Raw genomic sequence first — 20,051 nt, 5'->3', positions numbered from 1 at the left:
AGTATGTATATGCCTGATATTTATTGCGTAAATATCTTCTAATCATTTTATCTTTTCTTACAGAACTTGCCATTCAGCACGCAGAACAGGCATAAGTTGTTGCTCTTTTTTATGGTATACTTGGGCAGTGGATTCTCCATTCCCTTCTTTATAGTCCGTCATCAGCTATTGAAATAAATTTCTGGTACGTGTGAAAAATGTCATTTCTAACTCGATATTACCCTTGATATATCCCTTGGATTTTATTGAGGAATATACCTTAAAATCGTAATCTAAATCTTTGTCAATATACGAGACTTTAACATAATAATGATGCTGTTTTCAGGTTATCTGGCTGTATCGCACTAGTGTAGTACCAATGCCATGAACATCATTCGGCTGTACAAAAATTATTGCAATAGGAAATGTATGTGTTTATAATAAAAATAATTCTTTAACATATGACATTTGTCAAATTTAAACTTATTTTTATTATAAACTTTCAAATCCCGAAAAAAAACATTAAGTTTTAACAATAAAAATAATTTATAGATAAATATGACATAAAAAACAAAGAATATATAATAAATAAATATAACATGAAGAACAAAGAATATATATAAATATCAAAATCAAAATAATCAATATATTGGAATATTTTATATGCTATGTGTATAACATTTATTTATAACATATGTTCGATACAATAGGGGAGGAGGATCCCATAATTAATATGTTATTTAATAGGTACAATTATCCTTTAACAGACAGAGGGAGACAGAAAAATAAATGTGTGTGCACATACCGGACGGATATTATATACTTTTTTTAGGTATATAAAATTAAGTCTAAAATATATTTATACAAACTTATCTCTTAGATTACATAATTCTGCTTCGCTATCTGTAGCATATTTTCTGATATATATATATATATATCACGTCTTTTATCATGTATCGAAATCACATTCTGGCAGCCGGGGTCCTTTACGATATGATTGCTTTGAATAATCTATATAAATTTATATATATTTAAGAATATATAATATTTATATGAAGAAGAGAGATTAAAAGATTACACTTTTATACGTTAATATATTTTATATGTTGAAAGATGTGCTCACAGTTGTTATAATCTTCATGAGACCGATAAGAATCTGGGCAAATGATCGGAATATTCTTTACACGATGCGATCCCCATTCATCTTCATGTACCTGCAGTGTACAAGACAGAGAGGAAAATATTAATCTCAAGCAATAATAATCTTTAATTCTGCTAAATTTAAAATATATTCTGTGATTTTACAAACCCGCATCTTTTTGTATTTTCCTCTTTCGTCTTGTTTTCGACGTTTTTTACTTAGATAAAACTTTTTCTTTTTTTTCTTAGTTTTGTATTCATTATCCCATTGCTGATCTTGGTTTTCACTTACGTCATTAATTAACGATTGTTCCTCTATGGGATTCTGTTAGTTAAATTAGTTAGTTAAGTTAATAAAAAATTGCTCACTGTTATCGTTCTGTCACAATCTCTTTTTTTTTAAATTGTACAATTCTACCTCTTGTTCAAATGCGTCTTCCTTAGGTATAATACTAGCTATCTTCTTTACGCAGAATTTCTTCTTAGCGCAGCAGATTATCCATAGGAATAATAAAAATATCGATAGCATTACACCGAGACTTGCCAAAGTTATCATTATAGCGGAAAAAGAACTCCACAGCTGTAAAAGAGCTATTTATGTATACATATGTTACACAATGATACACTTTACATTATTAATATATTCTAATAACATTGCGGCATAATTAATTTATATGTTATATATTAATTTATATGCTATATATTTGATAAATTGCGATCAGTTGGATATGTACCATATTGTAACAGCCTTTCGTCAAGGGATCAGTGCACGTGCGACAAATTCTGGCACCATGATTCGGCTGATACGTACCGGACGGACACTTTTTACAGTACGATATTCCATCCTCGCTATAAGTACCCATATTGCAAGGAACTGAAAGCACGTTTTAATTTATTTATATATGCATTTTCTTACAGTTGGATATCATGCGAATATAACATACCACAATGCGTGCCACGAAGACCATATCCAGCCGGGCAGCTGGAAAATAGGCCGATATTACTGGCTTTTCCGGCAAATGCATTTGTCCTTCCTCTTTTCCATCTTGCGAATGTGGACTTTTCAGCAATCGGAACCAATCTCTGCTCATAATGAGGTAATCTGAAAATAACTGTAGTTAAAGAACTCTATAGAGATGCTATTGTAAATTTTAAAGCCGCAACATTCCTCTCCTCTGTTAAGCGATAAGATTAAAAATATTGTTCAATTATTTTATAGTCTTTTTTTATTGTGTGCAACATGTCGAAATATAATATTTAAAAAAAAAAAAAACTTGATTTATGTATTTGTATTAAAAAATTTTTTTGCATCGTAAATATATTAGAGAGTTTTAATCAAAATTTCGAATAATAATACACGAAATTGATTTTCGCATTACAAAAGAAAATAGAGGATATGTTGCGACAAAGTAAAACGAGTAGGTGCAAATATCGACTAACTAGTTTTCCCGAAGAAAATTCGTAAATTTTTACTCAGTATAAGCGAGAGTTTGTCCTGAATGGCTTTAAGACAAAAGATATTGCAGTGTTTGGGATCGATGGTCATCAGTTTGACGATATGCGATGGCAATAACAGAATATTTACTGTAATCTGTAAGAGAATAATAGCACAATTCAGAATTGAGAGACCCGCGTTAAAAAAATAATATATCGGGACGTACTTGGCTTCGAGAGCAAGATGGCGTTAAGATATAAGCATTGCAAATATCTGCCTCGCATATAATATCATTTAGCTTTATTGGAAGATACGTCATCAATATATCCAAATCCCTTTCGTCGCAGGATCGCGTATAGTAACAATTTTCACCGTGTATGATGTATCTCGGTAGCGTCACAACTGTAGAAAATTGTCTTTAGTTCGGCGATGTTAAATTTTGAAAAATAATATAACTCGATAAAATAAACTTTAATAATAATAAATAATTGATAATTGAAAATCTACCTTGCAAATGAATTTCGTAGGTAGTTTCTACAGGCTCTTCAGTCTCGGGGCCCATGTACGTTGTGACGCACGTGTAATTTCCCGTATCTTTTGCATTTACATTTCGCAATTCCAAATCACCGTTTTCAGCCACGAAACCTGTAAAGAATTAGTTAAGATTTTATAAATATTGTTATATATAAAAATATGCCAATACGTCTGTTTCGAAGTCAATATGCAAATGGCTTCGAAAATATGCCATGCTATACCGAAAATTGCGATGCCATCGGTCCTTTTCCACGCGTAACTCGGTCTGCTAATACTCGATAGCCAAGTGATACCGTCGCCGTCTTGATTACAAGGTAAGTTGAGATTAAGACCGGGCAATGAAACGATATCGTGATCTGAAAAAGAATAAAATTTTTCCGTAACATTATCATGCATCGATTTTATATCGTTTTATAAGAATTTCGATATTTGATAAAAAATTGTAAAAAGAAATACCGTTGCCGAGTTCCAAATCGCTCTTAAAATCATCTTCCAGCTCTTCCAGCTTGATATATTTTTGACCTTTCAACGATTCGGTATTGTAATGCGGCTGTGAAAATTCTCTAGCTTCTTCCGCGTCGGAATCCATCGAAATCACAATTTTATCCTGGGTCTCTTTATATACGCTGCAATTAAGCGCCTTAATTTCGTCCAACGAAAAACTTATTCTGTTTAATATAGATTTTATGTTTTTAATTACGTTCACGATGTCGCAAATGCAATTTAAATAATCGTGATTTTCTCTTTCGCGTGAAACGCACATTGATAGATTTTTGTGATCATCGGTTTTCGTTACTTTCTTATTATTCTCTTTATTGTTGCTATTTTTCGCTTGAGAATAATGATTCGTTGTCGTTCTCGTAATTATTTTACCCGAATTTTTTTTATTCATGATACAATTATTTGTACAACTTTTTGGAGAGCGCGAATTAATATTTTGTAATTTTTGCGATTTTGTTGATTGTTTCTTTTTAGTTTTATTTTTGGTATCCATAGTATCTTTGTGCTTAATTATTTGATGCTTTGATTTGATCCCATTGACACTACACAACTTTCGAGTTTTTGCTATTATTGAATCCTCATTGTTGATACGCGAAAACTCGTCAAATTTTCTTTTTCCACCAGATTTTTGTTCGTAACGATTCAATCCGCGCAAGTTTTGCGTATTCTCTCTTGTTATATTTTTAAGACCAATTTTTTGCTTCTCGATAGAAATATTATTTTTCCTCGTTTCATTTTTATAAACGTTTCGTTTGTGGTGATGTATATTACGTTTTGTTTTTGCGTCAGTATTTATTTCATTTTTTAAGATAACATAGAGACATGTTGTTCTAGTAATCGAGACGTCGATAGCTTTGGTTTTAGTTGTAAAATCCGTTGTAATACTAAATACAACTGACGGTTCCGTAACCGGAACGTCAGTAGTTTTGCTTTTAGTTGTAAAATCGATTGTAATACTAAATACAGCTGACGGTTCCGTAACCGGAACGTCAATAGCTTTGCTTTTAGTTGTAAAGTCAGTTGTAATACTAAATACAGCTGATACAGGTTCCGTAACTTCGAGTTCCCAATATCTAGTGCCACCCAGATGATATGTCGTACTTTTTTCCGTAGGCCACATTTGATCCAAAAATTTTGTTTTACTTCCTATCTCGCTTTCAGTCTCACCTCTGTCTAAAAATTTATCATCACGTGTCGGTGCCGATGTCGTACGTTCCTCATAATTCATATAATCTACAATATAAAAATTATTAAAAAGGAGAAAATGTTTTACCATATTATAATCTCTGGTTATAGAAAGAAAAAAAAAAGAAAAAATATAATATTATCTGAAGATGGAAGTAATGATTTAATAAGCTATAATTCTACAATCGACTGCGTGCAAAGATATTATAATAAATAAAAATAAATAAATCCTTATAAATTAAAGATATTCGAAAGAACAAGATTCTTTTTATTATACTTTCTAACATATCCTCGAAAGAATCTTCCTGCAATTTTTCTTCCTCCTGTAGAATGTCTTCCTCTTGTAAATCACTTTTTTCTTCAAGTTCATTGTATGGTGTAATTTTACCACCTTCGTCAAATTTAGTAACATTATTGTTGTCAATTGACTCAGACATAATCATTGTTAGTTCATTTTCATTTGGTTTAGCAGATATTACTTCATGCGTTTCTCTGTCTTTATTATAGCTGAGATGTAGTACATTCACCGTGTAAAATTCATTCTCTTTTTCATCTAAATTCTCCTCCTCTGTTATTATACTTCTAGCTTTCTGATTCGAAACATTGGCTGCATTCTCTCTCATCCAAGACCGAGTATTTTTCTCTGTCGACAAAGCATTTCTGTTTTCGATATATTTGTTATTATTTGAGAAATTATTTCTTCTTGCAGGAATTAAATTATGTTTGAAGAAAACGTTTCTTTTTCTGTATTTCTTATTATCTAACATAAACGTTGCTGTTGATCGAAAGAGACTTTCATAGGAATCAAGAATACGTTGTTCAGATAGAGGAGTTTTATCTCGAAAATTATAGATATAATTTTCTTGCATATTAGTAGTGGTAGAAATCTTTTTTAAATAAAATCTCCCCTTTTTTCCATAGATCCTAGTGAAACCTTTAAAATGTCGCATTGGTTTCGTGGTTTCGTTAGTCAGCCATTCACGATATGATAATTGTAAATTGTCGATTTTACGTGTCGTTTCTATCGCTCTTGTTCCTCTGTATCGAAAATCTGACGGCAAATTTTGAAATTGTGACTCCCTAATTTTTCTCGTATTTGGAAATGACAGAAGCTTTCTGCTTAAATGATTTACTGATTTTTGCTTTCTATTCTTTTCGGGAAAATATGGCAGACACATTTTCTTAATTACAAAAGGAATTGTCGTATTTTCCAGGACATTGAGACATATTTTTTTCGTCACAATCTTTTCTTCTACCTGTGTTGCGATCTTTTCGGGAACATGACTAGTCCGCTCTTTCTCTTCAACATCTTTTATTTTTGTAGTCTCGTGTCGAGAAGTCACCATTTTTGTAGTAGTAGTTTGATTTTCTTCTTTCTCGGTTACTTTTTTAATCTGCGTTGTTACTTGGGCCTTTATAGTAGTCTTCTCGGTCGGTGGCACAGGCGTTGATAAACTCGTTGACACAATCGGTTTCTCGGACGATGCAATCAAGGTGTACATTTTTTCTTTCTCGAATTCTTTCATATACAGTTCAAATTCTATTATATCTTTCTCTAATCTTTCCTCTTTTTCCAACAACATTTTTTCTCTCTCTTTTAATTCGCGTTCTTTCTTGAGCAATTTTTCTTTCAGGCTTTCTATTTCTTCGTCATATTCCATCTCCGTGGTTATGCTAATAGCTAAAGCTGTAGTTGTCTTAATAAACACTGATGCTGGTGAAGTGAATAGAGACTCACTATAAATGTCTATTGTTTCTTCCGTAGCATACGAAATAGGGGTTGTAATTGAAATAGGTAAAATAGTGATATCAATAGGCTCTGTAATTCGACTAGTTAACGTCATTGTAGACGAAATGAATGGAAATTCACTACAAAGGGTTATGTAACTCGTAGTATAGCTTTCTTTTGTAATAATAGTGAATTCGTCAACAGCCAAAGTAATCGGGCTGGTGAACAGCATCGTAGACGAGGTAGATAAAGGTTCACTCAGATAAGCGGTTCCATAACTCGTAGTATATATTTCTTCGGTAGTGTAAGAAGTGGTGGTTTCGATTGAAACTAAACTGATGTTGTATAAATCTACAATAGATGCAGTGATATATGACGTCAGAGTTGTATAATTTGTAATATATATTTCTTCCGTCTCTTTTGTAATGTATGTCACAGAGGTACTTTCCTCGGTAGTATAAAATATAGCCGTTTCCTCTGTTACTTCTGCAATATACGTTGGAAATGTACTTTCTTTTATACTTGTCTCTTCTGTCTTTTCTGTAATGTATGTCGCAAATATACCTTCCTCTGTGATATACGGCATTGTTTCGGTGGAAGTTATAATAATTTCAGCCAAACTCGACGTATCGAGAACAAAAGATGTGACTTTAATCTCTGCAGTAGGAGCTGCAGTCAAATTTTGTGTACTGAAAATATCAACGGGAATTGTGACTGTATCAATTATAGTAGTTGTAACATAGCCCGTAGTTGTACTAGTCACTGTTGTAATATTCTTTGCTTTCTCCTTTTCACGCTGCATCATTTCCTTCTCCTTTTCCCATTGTAATTCTTTCTTCTTTAGCTTTTCCTCTCTCTCTGCCACTTCTCTCTCACGCTGCTCGAGATACTCGAGTAGTTGCAGTAAGATTTTCCTTTCTTCTTCTTGCCCGATCGTAGTTTGCCTCATCGTAATAAATTCAGTTTTATTTTCTGGGGCGGTAAACATTGTGGTATACGGAGTAATCTCTTCTTTTGTAATTAACATCGTCGCCGAAGTGGTTACTTCGTAAGCGGTTTCCATCTCTGAGAACGCGATACTCGCGGTTGTTGCATATATTTCAATAGTTTCTCTCTCCGATAACGTCGTCAATATTGATGAAATGAAAAAGGAAGTCAATTTTTCCTCGGTAAATTCTGTCTTCGTCAAAATTCGTTCCGAAGTCGAAGTCTTTTCTAATTCGATCTCAGAAATTTCTTTGGGCTTTGTGAATTTTGGCGCGGTAACGTCGTACCATGCCAAAAATTTCGATGTAGGTTTTGTAAATTTGGGAGGAATCGTCAGATATTCAAGCGGTTCCGTCATAATTTCGAAAGCTGTCGAAGGGAGAAGAGTGTATTCTTCGGTAGAGCCAAAGGTTAACGCCATTGTCGTCGATTCTTCCTCTTTACTCGTAATGGATGTTGTAAACTCAGTTCCTACTTCAATCGTCGTTATATTCTCAATAATAGTCATTGCAGATGTTTCCAAAGCAGAAATCAAAGTAAACTCTTCCTCGGTGTATGTATAAGGTATTTTCGTGGTAGTTGCAGTTAAAATTACATCAGTATAAATCGATGTAGAAGTTGTCGAATACATCGTAAACTCTAAAGTTTTAGTTTCATATGAAGATGTTGTACCTTCCTCAAAAGATGGGCTTGTTGCTGCTTCTGTGGACAGTTCTGTATATTTTGCTGTGCTCGATACCACAGTCGTCCTAATCTTCGCCGTAGTTTCGTACTCTTCATAATCATACCATTTATCAGTCGGGATATCGTATTCCACATAATCTTCATATTCCTCTTCGTAGAACGGCTCCTCTGCTATGTAATATTCTGTTTCGACTTCTAGCATTTCTTCAGTGGTCGCTGCCAAAGTTGAAACAGTGGGTTGGACTGTTCTTTCGATAGATAATGTTGTAAAACTCTCTAAAGTATACGTTATCGATGGACTTGTTAATATTGTTGTGAATTCTCTTTCATCTGATACAGTCTGTGGCAATACAGAAATAACTTCTGGTGTAATAGCGGGCGTTTCCGACGTAATTAATACTGACGACGTAAATTCGGATAGTGGAGTAAACGTCATTTCAGTTTTTGAGATCGTTATCTGCTCTGGTTCTTCAGTAATTGGCGGCAACAATGTGGCAGTTGTTGTTATCAAACTTGTCTTTATAGTTTCTGTGGTAGTTTCTCGTAAAAGCGAAACAGTCGTCATGGCTATTGTCGATGCCAAGCTAGTATTCGCGATACTTGTTTCTATTGCAGGTGTTGTACTTCTTTCCGTAAAAGTCAATGTGATTTTCGTAGGTATTGATATTCCAACAGTTGTAGAAGTAACATTAATAATCTCTTCAATTAAGGAAGATTCTTCAGTTATTGTAATAAAACTAACAGCGGTAACTTCTTCGATCGTTGAAATTTCTTCACTGCTTATAGCGGTAATCGTTTCTGTTACGAATAAAGTTGTTTCTGCGGTGGTTTCGACAAAAAACATCGTGGTATTTAATGGTAGATACGTCATTAAAGTTGTCGCTTCTGTAATAGTGGTTCTTTCGCTCTTCCGTTGTTAATTCAACTAAACTCGTTGTAGAAACTATTTCAGTTAACGATTCGGTTGTTAAAGTCGTACCTTCGACTATTTCTGTCGAAAATGTGCTAAAAATTATTTCGCTCAGCGTTGTATTTGTATCTACAATTGATGGAGTTAGTGTTGACGTAACTTCGAACGGGGATGTTGTAGTAATAGGAGTCATCGAAAAAGTTGTCATTTCGATTGATGCTGTTTTAAACGTAGTAAAAATTGTGGTGAAAAGTGTTTTATTTATTGCGACACTTGTATTCAAGAATGGTGTCGTAGTTATTAATGTAGATAGTGTAGTCGGCAATATTTTAATTGTAGATATTGTAGATGTTATAGAAAAAGTTGTATTCTCGATCTCTTCTGTCAAAAAGGTAGTGGAAATCGTGCACGGCGTTTCGCTTAGCGTTGTATTCGTAACCAGGGATAATGGCGTTGTCGTTGTTAATTTTAATAATGTAGTTGGAACTGTAGTTTTAACAGAAGCTGTTGTAGTAGGTTCTATTGTCGTAGTTAAAAACGTGCTAGAAATCGTAGTATATGGCGTTTCGCTTATCATTAGCGTTGTATTCGTAACCAGGGGTAATGGCATTGTCGTCGTTAATTTTAATGTTGTAGTTGGAACTGTGGTTTTAACAGAAGCTGTTGTAGTAGGTACTATTGTCGTAGTTAAAAACGTGCTAGAAATCGTAATATATGGCGTTTCGCTTAACGTTGTATTCGTAACCAGGGGTAATGGCGTTGTCGTCGTTAATTTTAATGTTGTAGTTGGAACTGTGGTTTTAACAGAAGCTGTTGTAGTAGGTTCTTTTGTCGTAGTTAAAAACGTGCCAGAAATCGTAGTATATGGCGTTTCTTTCAGCGTTGTATTCGTGATCAGGGATAATGGCGTTGATGTTGTTAATTTTAATGATGTAATTGAAACTGTGGTTTTAACGGAAGTTGTAGCAGGTCGTTTTGTCGTTATCAATAACGTAGTTGGAACTGTCTTAATTGCAGTTACTGAAACAGGTATTACCGAAGATGTTGAAGAGCTCTCAATTGTCTCGGTGATTAAAGTTTTGATAGTTGTTTGAATTTCGGTCGTTACTGGAATTTCAATTAACGTTGAAATTTCGGTAGTCGTTAGAGGTTTAGTGATTGTTCGATTTTCAGTAGGCAAAGTGTCGGTAATTGTTGAAATTTCAGAAGGCGTTAGAATTTTCAGGTTCTATTGTCGTAGTTAAAAACGTGCTAGAAATCGTAGTATATGGCGTTTCGCTTAACGTTGTATTCGTAACCAGGGGTAATGGCGTTGTCGTCGTTAATTTTAATGTTGTAGTTGGAACTGTGGTTTTAACAGAAGCTGTTGTAGTAGGTTCTTTTGTCGTAGTTAAAAACGTGCCAGAAATCGTAGTATATGGCGTTTCTTTCAGCGTTGTATTCGTGATCAGGGATAATGGCGTTGATGTTGTTAATTTTAATGATGTAATTGAAACTGTGGTTTTAACGGAAGTTGTAGCAGGTCGTTTTGTCGTTATCAATAACGTAGTTGGAACTGTCTTAATTGCAGTTACTGAAACAGGTATTACCGAAGATGTTGAAGAGCTCTCAATTGTCTCGGTGATTAAAGTTTTGATAGTTGTTTGAATTTCGGTCGTTACTGGAATTTCAATTAACGTTGAAATTTCGGTAGTCGTTAGAGGTTTAGTGATTGTTCGATTTTCAGTAGGCAAAGTGTCGGTAATTGTTGAAATTTCAGAAGGCGTTAGAATTTTTGTAATTGTAGTTTCTGTAGTCGTTAGAAGAGTTTCGGCACTTGATATAGATGAAACTTCGATAGTTGGAATTGTGCTAGACGTTGAAGTTTCATTAAACACTGAAGTTTCGCTAATTGTTAGAATTTCAGTAGTCATTAGAGTTTCAATAGTTGTTGGGCTTTCTGTAGTTGTCATTTCTTCCGCTGTTATAGTTTTTTCAATCTGCGTCACCGGGCTCTCTTCTTCCGATGTTAAAGTAGTCATTGCAATTTCTGTCGATGTGCTTAAAACCGTTTCCGTTCTTTCCGAAGTTGTAGGTGAGCTTGTGATTGTAGTAATAGTATATTTTACAACAGTAATTTTACTAATGGTAATTGATGTTTCAGTTGTACTTTCAGCTACTTGCACAGTTGGAGTAAATTGTGTAATTGATGGAATAGTTATATACGTACTTTCTGTAGTAGTCATATTTTCTATAGACGTCGTTTTAATCTTTTCGGCGACTAAACTAGTTTCTTCTGTTATTTTCAAAGTACTTGTCGGAATGTGAGTTGTTAACGTTAAAGCTTGCGTCGTAAACGAAATTAAGTCTTCTATTTCCGTTTCTATTCTTGTAACATATGTAATCTTGCTCGTTATAGCTCTATACAAAGTTGTATTCTCACCAAAAATAGCTGTAGATTTGGTCGGTATTATAGTTGGACTTACACTTGTAATCATTCTTTCAGTTACGGAAGTAGTTTCTTCTATCGGTGTTGTAATTCGAGGCCTTTTTGCAACTGTCAATGGTATTAAATCGATAGATACGGTGGGAGTTGTAATTTGAATTGTCAATTCTGCAGTTGTAAATGATGGTACAGTTGAAATTATAAACAAGGATATGCTTGTTTCAGCAAGGAAACTTGTTACTTCTGTCGTCAAAGTTGTCGATGTACTTTCTAAAATTTCTTTCTCAGTAGTCATGGATGTCTCCTCAATTGAAATTCTCGAAGTAGCTGCAGGAATTGTGATTCTCAAAGTAATATCCGTCATATTTTCTAAAAATGGTGTTAATAGCATAACAGATTCGGTTGTAAATTCTATCGTTGTCGGAATTATGATAAAAGTTTCAGTTATTTCAGTAGGCATTGCGACAGTCAACGCTGTCTCTTCAGTAGTGATTTCAGTGGTAAATATCTCTTCATCGATCGGAAAAATTGGCAGTTCTGTCGTATAAAGTTGTGACAGTGTAGTAGGCATTGTTATCGTAAAAGCACTCAACGTAACTGACAATCGTGTCAATGATATAGTTTCCACAACTTCGTAATCTATTTTCTTTTTTGTAGGTGTCGTAATTTCAACACCTCTCGTTGTTTCGACAAATTTCGGTATTAAATCTTTGATAGTAGTTGCACTAATTGCCTTCTTCTCAGTCGTGGTTTCTTCCATATAATCGTACCAAGACGTAACATTTCCTCGATCTTCATATCCATAATCTTCGTATATATTTGTATAATTTTGTTCGTCGTAATACTTGTAATCGGTACCTGTTAAATAATCGTATAAAACCGACTCGGTCACTTCTGGAGATTCTTGTCTCCATGCGATGGTAGTTCTCGAAGTGATAGTCGTTGATCTCTCGATAGGATACGGCGAGATTATTGTTGTAGTTACAAAAATTTCTGAGATCAACGATTCCGTTATATTTGCCACAATATCAGTCGAATGTTCTATATAAGGTTTCTTCGTCATATTTAACAATCGAAGTATATCGAGGTAAGCCGTTGCTTCCCTATAAAATTGCGGATCGACGGGAGAATATTTATTTTCTTCATCATTGGATAATTTGTTTGTTACATTATATCGCGTCAAATCTTGATTGTTATTTGATAAAAAATTCATCTGATTATCCTTGTCTGCCGGCATATCCGAGAATTTCGACAATGTATTATGTCCTGACAAAGAAATTGATTCATTTTCTCTAGAATCTTGTGTATATCCATTTATAAAATTGTTTTTGCTCGATACATTGCTTTCGATCAGAGGATATGACGATATTACATCAGCTGTCGTTGTACGTATCACTCTTTTCAATCTAGATTCGACGAACTGTCGGATCGGCTTCGGTTGCAATTTGTAATTTTTTGACAAAGACTTTAAATTTCTATTGAATCTCAAATGAGGCAATCTATGCTTCTCAATGTTATCCGATTTGGGAAACTTGTTCTTATTCAATTTTCTCTTTTTGAGGAAATTTCTACGATCATTGCTCATTCCTCGATTACTGCTAATCGAGCTTTCATGTTTCTGCAACGGTGTCATCAATTTATTTAAAAAGTAGTGATTAGTAGTAGTTTTTCTCTTAAATTCTACATTACTTGTCCGATCTACAATATTTTTGCCTTTGATTTTAATCTGCTTTTGATCCAGAGATTGATTATCAAAATTTTCCATAAAGAGATCAAAATTATCCTTCCTGTTAATTGACTCTGCAATATTCGTGGCTTTTCTTTCTTTACTTTCTCGCTCGATCCTCGCCGATCTGACAACGTTTTTCTTATCGCACAATCTGTTTTGTACGTTGCTAATGCTTTGATTGACCAATTTAACAGCGGTTAGCAATTTTTTCAGCTCTGAGGATAATGGTTCAATTGCCTTTAATAAAGCGCGTGGATTTCCCACATTAGACTGCTTCTTATTAAACGACCACTCATCAGTATCAAAAAGTAACGAAGCGGATGTTGTGTAATTTTCGATATTAAAAAACGAATCCAATTTAATAGTAGTATATTTACTAAATAATGTTTCATCGATAAATTTATTATCATAATTGAAATCGTTGAAATAAGTTGATTTCTCATCACTATATTCGCCTGAAATTGAGATTCCAGATCCTGTATTATCTTCATTTGTATCTTGATTATTATTTTCAATATTATTAACAAAAAAATTATTAGAGAAGGAATTATTATCTTGGTTTACAGATGCATCGAAAGCAGATTTATATTGCGTCGAAATATTACCTATGACATTTATTCTATTTTTGTTGCTTTCTATTGATACTTTAAAGTTGTTCTCTATATTTTTTGATACGTCAAATAACTCTTTATCATCATCCATTTCGGTATTTTTCAAAGTAACTGGTGCATCTGTATTATCATCAAGAGTGCCAAATGTATTTTGGAAATCCGTAGTTGTCGATTCAATAAGCTCGCTATATTCTAAAGAGTTTTCATAATTTCCGCTATCCGGTTGCGGATTTAATTCATCCACTTTTATCGCATGTAAAATATTCGATCGACGGTTATTTGCGTTTTTCTTAGGATACGAAGATATGTCGTAATTTGACATATCGAAAAAAGGAGACGTCGATGGAATCGTGGACGAATCGTAAGGAACGATTTCAGTGTTCGAGTCAATATCTACAAAAGTTATATATTTATAATCTGGAACGCGAAGGGTAATCTGTTGGTCGAGTATTTTAGGAACGGCGTCGATTAAATCGGGACGAGTCTGAAAGGCAATGCCCGGATACAAGAAATTAGGATACGAGAGTGGCGTTAGATTTTCCGTGTTTTTTTCGAGGACACGAGAATTGAAATCAGTATATAAATAATTTGTATCATAATCAGATAAATGGTGATTATTGGAAGCTCTATGATGAAGATACGCTCTACCTACATCTTTCACGTCATGGTGGATATGAGCTTTGAACGAGAGAATAGCCGATGTTGCGTTTCCTTTATTCTTATTTTTTTCTAATAATTTATAACGCTTGGGAATAATCATTCCATCTATGTTTGTTTCAGAAGTATCTTGTATATTCTTCAAAACGTACAGATCCTTGGAAATCGGTACTAACAGGAATTTTTCATTAGAACCTGTTAGGTGATCATTCGAGGAACGATAAGAGTTTAAATTCTCTGATCGCGGTCTTTTAAACATGAACGAGGATCGATTAATCATTTCTGTTTGTACAATCATCGGATTTGTCGTAGAATTCAGATCAATTGCAGGAACCATCGGTTCTGAAACTTGCCAGATAGGGAGTCCACGTGTTTTCGCCGATAAGGTATTTCAGATAAATGGTGATTATTGGAAGCTCTATGATGAAGATACGCTCTACCTACATCTTTCACGTCGTGGTGGATATGAGCTTTGAACGAGAGAATAGCCGATGTTGCGTTTCCTTTATTCTTATTTTTTTCTAATAATTTATAACGCTTGGGAATAATCATTCCATCTATGTTTGTTTCAGAAGTATCTTGTATATTCTTCAAAACGTACAGATCCTTGGAAATCGGTACTAACAGGAATTTTTCATTAGAACCTGTTAGGTGATCATTCGAGGAACGATAAGAGTTTAAATTCTCTGATCGCGGTCTTTTAAACATGAACGAGGATCGATTAATCATTTCTGTTTGTACAATCATCGGATTTGTCGTAGAATTCAGATCAATTGCAGGAACCATCGGTTCTGAAACTTGCCAGATAGGGAGTCCACGTGTTTTCGCCGATAAGGTATCCTTTTCTCTCTCATCGATATCATCGTCAACATCATCATTTTCGAAGGAATTCCGATGACGCGCGATATCCGAAACCTTCGCACGTTTCTTTCTTTTCCGGAGACTTCGCTTGACTCGTGCTAACTTGCCATTTAAAATTTTGCGATTTTGCGATAAGCCGTCAATTCGATTGATTAATAACGATTGCCCCCTACGCTTATTTGTCTGCCGAGTCGATTCATCATCGATAAGTTTCTCGGTTATCTCACCTCGTATCGCTTTATTTTTCTGTCTGAGGATATGCTTTATGCCGTTTCCTAAAAATATTTAAAGAGAGAAAAACTGTGTGGGAGAACACGTGCATAATAATGCTATTATAATAATGCTATTATTGCTGGAAAATTATTGTCTACTGTATGTTATATAATTGCTAAGATCTCTACGCTTGATAAAGAAATCATTTGAGAAGAATTTAGTATACGTCAAAATAATTACCTGGCATTGTCCTGGTGGTTTCACCACCGTCCGCGATGCTTGCCACATAAGTCGCAATGTAAAATAGGACAAGAAAAATGATTCGCATAGCGTCATATCACGGGCATTCTTAGAGGCGATCGTATGCTCGCGATTCGTGCGTATCGTAGCCGTTATTTTGCATGAATTTTCCATCGAGCATTATACAATGGAAGGTACTGTCATGGAAAAACAGTGCTTGTAGCGCTTGGATTGATTGATACGAAGTCCGTAATAATTCGTAAACTTCGCGAGGATTAACATGAGCAATATGTCGATAATTGACGAACGTTTTATATATCTGTATTCATATATATATATATATATATATATGTATAGTGTTTTTCAATATATTCATACGATTATTCAATTATCAAAATGGCAATCAAGATGAAAATTGCGAGAGCGCCTTCAACGATGCAACTTCTTATACACGTGAAATATACAGAATTACATAACTGCAGGATGATTTTATAATGATTAATATTTCACTAATGATATATAATTATAAAAGAGAATATTTATATATATATACATATATGTATAGAAAGAATGGTTTGTTTATATTTTATATAATTTTATTGAAAATTCTTTGCGATTATCACTGAAAAAAAATTCAGAAACATTTTAATTTGCTTGCACTTGATTCTATATATATATAAGAGTAGTAGGGTTGAAGGACACGTGGTAACTCGATACGCATGTGTGCGTGTATATATGTGTGATATGTCAAATAATGAATGACAGATTGTGCTGCGCGAATGGAACGTATACGTTCTCTATCTCTGTCGTGTAATTAATAGAATCTGTCGCATCTGTTGTAGAAACAAATCGGTGAATGTAATGCAAACGATTATGGTTTGATAATTGCGAAGGGATTAAAACAGAAAAATGCACAGAGAGTTTCAATATCGAATCTCATCGAAAAGTTAAGGTTATTATGGGATTTTGATGAACTGATACACAAGTTAGTAATGTATTATATATATGCATGATGAGAATGTGTGTGTGTATATGACAACTTTTTAATATATTATTTATTTACAGATACAACAAACTACACAATGTTACACTTTCCAAAGCAATATAAATAAAAATCTTTTTTGCAAAAAAATATTATTAGAAGTATAATTTAAACACGATAGGGGATTAAAATTTAAAAGAGCAAAAGTTTCTTAAACTCAGCAAAATGAGACCATTGTTTAAAGTTTTGTATTCGATCTGTTGGAGCAATGTTTATTTGATAATGGGTATATGTATGGGCCTAAGTTTCAGTTTATTATTGATACCAATCGATGTTGATAGACAACACGATGCAGCAGAATCTTTTGATCATTTCTCGAATACTTTGGAAGACATAGACCCCTATGAGCCAAGAATAAACACTGATAGTAAACCACAACCAATGCAAAAAGGAAAGAAAACATTTGTGCGTCCGAGATACTATTCAACGGAGCTTGGAATTAGAGAGAAATTATTTGTGGGAATTATAACGAGTCGGGAGTATCTTCATAGTAGAGACATAGCGCTGAACAAAACAATTGCTCATATAGTAGACAAAATTCGCTATTTTATATCCATACCAGAAGGGACCAAACCAAATGTTTCCTTCCCTGGAATAGTGGGATTTACTGATACGAGAAGCATCTTGAAACCCTTTCACGCTATGAAATACATTATTGATAATTATGTAGAAAGCTATGATTATTATTTTCTAACTAAAGATGTGAGTTATGTAAATGCAAGAGGTCTGGTAGAATTTGTAAATAAAATAAGCGTGAGTCAAAATGTTCACATAGGTGCTCCAAGTGAAATTGATACTTATTGTTCTCTAGGTAAAACATACATTTTTATAATTCAATTGTAATTAATACATGAATTAACGGATAATTTAAATTATTTTCAGAATCTGGTATTCTTTTGAGCCATTCTGTTATACAAGAAATAAAAAATAATCTAGACTGGTGTGTCAAGAACGCGTATTCAGATTCAGATGATATTAATGTTGGTCGTTGCATTCTCCATTCCACTTCTATACCTTGTAGCAACCGAATACAAGGACAAAACTTTACATTTACCCAATTGAAACCAACATTTAATTTTGAGAAGGATTTTGCTCAATTGACCGATCAAAATGAATTCCAAAATTCGCTATCCATATATCCTATCTACAATCACATGCTTATTTATAAACTTAATATGTACTTTGCTGCAGTAAGTCTTCTGAAATAGTACTGTACAAATTATATACATAAGGCGTCATTTTGATAGAAATTTTATTTATATAAGCTATGTATTAAAAAATGTTTTATAAAACATATGTGTTACTTTGTATTATAAGATGACTCTCGTTGTTTTCAGATAAATTCTATCAGAGTTCACAAATCGATCACCGATATACGCAAAGTAATATCTGCGACTACACATCTTGGTCCGTCGAATCAACGTAATGTATCATGGCCCATTGGAAATCAACCTGGGAATAGACCCCTCGGACGTTTCGATATCTTGCGCTGGTCGTATTTCAATGAATCTCACGTTTTCTTCGAGACCGACTTCGTTAATATTCAAGAACTAAGAGGCGACGCAAAATCCGATATAGATTATGTGATAAACGCAGTTACGAATAATATTATAAGCAAATACGACAGCAAACTAATCTTTAAAAAGCTGCTGAATGGTTATCAAAAATTTGACGCATCCAGAGGAATGGATTATATACTCGACGTAGCGTTTAACGAAGTGGCCACGGGCAAGGAAGTAAGAAAGAGAATCGAGGTCTGCAAACCGTTAGGAAAAGTAGAAATCATACCCGTGCCATATGTGACTGAAAACACAAGAATTAATATAATTATCACCGTCGATTTAAAGAAAAAGCAAGACGCGTTAAGTTTTATGGAACATTATGCACAAGATTGTATGGAAAAAAAGTACAAGACTTTTCTCATGATGGTCAGTTCAAATAGAAAGTTTTTTTTATAATATGCGTTATAAATAATTAGTATTATAAATATGTCACGAAATAGTAAATAATATTAACATATTACATTATTTACATACAATATTATTTTTGTAGGTTCTCTTGTATAATTTCGATTCACCATCGAAAGGCAGAAGCGATATCTTTTATGAAGTAAAAAAAAACATATTAATGCTGAATGAAAAGTATAAAAAGGATCAATCGAGAATTACTTGGCTCTCCATACGATTGCCCATCAATGTAACTTCCATAGATTTAAATCCAATGTTAAGAATTGCCGTGATCGATTTATGCGCGAAGAAGTTTTCTTCGGAGAGTTTGGTTCTTCTCGTGGAAGCAAGAACGAAATTAAAAATAGATTATTTAAACAGAGTAAGTATACATGTGACATATTGATAATTATTCTGTATATAATTAATTTATTTGTTTTTTCTAGGTTCGTATGAATACCATCAGTCGCTATCAGATATTCAGCCCGATCCCGTTTATCGAATTCCATCCTGATATAATTTACGCGGAAGAAGCTGCTCCCAATGAGGTGGATGTCAATAGTAATTACGGAAAGTACGATGAACAGAACTACAACAATATCGCATTTTACATCAGAGATTACAACGCAAGTATGAAGCGCATATATACTTGTTAATTCGCTTCGAGAGAAGTCGATTCTATTGTGTGATTAAAACCCAATATATCAAAATGTGTTTCAGTGCGGCAAACAGTCGAGACGAGCATTCCGTTAGCACGATCCGATAAGGACATTGCTACTCTACTGAAACTTTCCAAGCACAGTCCCGTAACTTCTCTATTCGAAATGTATGTGTCTTTCAGTGATATGCATGTATTTCGCGCGGTAGAACCGACGTTAAAAGTAAAATACAAAGATATTAATTGTGACGACGCTTCCAACGATAGTATTTATAAAAGTTGCCTTAAACTGAGAAATAATCATTTGGGTAAACGTAGTCAACTGGCTAGATTAATATTAGATTATCAGAATCATCAAGTATAAGAAAGTGTAAAAATCACAATATGTATTCTTTACAAAAAAGAACGACTATTTATTAATTTATGTTTCTTGTATCAAACACTTTATACTTTCGCATAAAACTAGGAGAAAATATAGATATACTCACATAGATACCTACAATGTAGGACAAAAATGTTCAATAGAGAAGTTAGGTATATTTTTTACATAGATTTATATATGAAAATGAAATAAATTATATATTT

At 33.8% G+C, this 20,051-nt stretch overlaps 2 protein-coding genes across 2 annotated transcripts; one reads left to right on the top strand and one right to left on the bottom strand.

The window, feature by feature from the left end:
- Positions 1-325: 325 nt before the first annotated feature.
- Positions 326-14,786, bottom strand: LOC115236346 (mucin-3A-like). Its single transcript, XM_029808732.1, has 15 exons — positions 10,383-14,786; positions 9,154-10,312; positions 5,052-9,059; positions 4,619-4,822; positions 3,932-4,483; positions 3,545-3,772; positions 3,310-3,444; positions 3,062-3,199; positions 2,781-2,956; positions 2,560-2,710; positions 2,064-2,231; positions 1,854-1,993; positions 1,538-1,699; positions 1,342-1,444; positions 326-1,192 (listed from the first exon to the last, which is right to left on the bottom strand). Exons 1-15 carry the CDS (start codon positions 14,784-14,786, stop codon positions 1,062-1,064), a joined length of 11,859 nt encoding a protein of 3,952 aa, XP_029664592.1. The 3' UTR covers positions 326-1,061.
- Positions 14,787-16,539: 1,753 nt separating this feature from the next.
- Positions 16,540-20,045, top strand: LOC115236386 (chondroitin sulfate synthase 2). Its single transcript, XM_029808797.1, has 7 exons — positions 16,540-16,805; positions 16,886-17,673; positions 17,745-18,052; positions 18,200-18,790; positions 18,915-19,190; positions 19,255-19,438; positions 19,529-20,045. Exons 2-7 carry the CDS (start codon positions 17,028-17,030, stop codon positions 19,828-19,830), a joined length of 2,307 nt encoding a protein of 768 aa, XP_029664657.1. The 5' UTR covers positions 16,540-16,805; positions 16,886-17,027; the 3' UTR covers positions 19,831-20,045.
- Positions 20,046-20,051: the final 6 nt, after the last annotated feature.

The sequence above is a fragment of the Formica exsecta genome, unplaced genomic scaffold (genome assembly GCF_003651465.1).
Source record: "Formica exsecta isolate Colony F162 unplaced genomic scaffold, ASM365146v1 scaffold247, whole genome shotgun sequence".
NCBI lineage: Eukaryota > Metazoa > Arthropoda > Insecta > Hymenoptera > Formicidae > Formica > Formica exsecta.
This window is presented reverse-complemented; position numbering and strand designations above follow the sequence as displayed.

Coding starts and splice junctions, on each gene's coding strand:
- LOC115236346 (XM_029808732.1), bottom strand. CDS start 14,786: ATGATTAATCGATCCTCGTTCATGTTTAAAAGACCGCGATCAGAGAAT. Junction 10,313..10,382: donor CGACAACGCCATTACCCCTG/GTTACGAATACA, acceptor CTACGACAATAG/AACCTGAAAATTCTAACGCC. Junction 9,060..9,153: donor TTCGACAGAAATAGTCGAAG/GTACGACTTTAA, acceptor CCACTATTACAG/AAGCGACAACTTTAATGACG.
- LOC115236386 (XM_029808797.1), top strand. CDS start 17,028: ATGAGACCATTGTTTAAAGTTTTGTATTCGATCTGTTGGAGCAATGTT. Junction 18,791..18,914: donor ACAAGACTTTTCTCATGATG/GTCAGTTCAAAT, acceptor TTATTTTTGTAG/GTTCTCTTGTATAATTTCGA. Junction 19,439..19,528: donor CATCAGAGATTACAACGCAA/GTATGAAGCGCA, acceptor AATGTGTTTCAG/TGCGGCAAACAGTCGAGACG.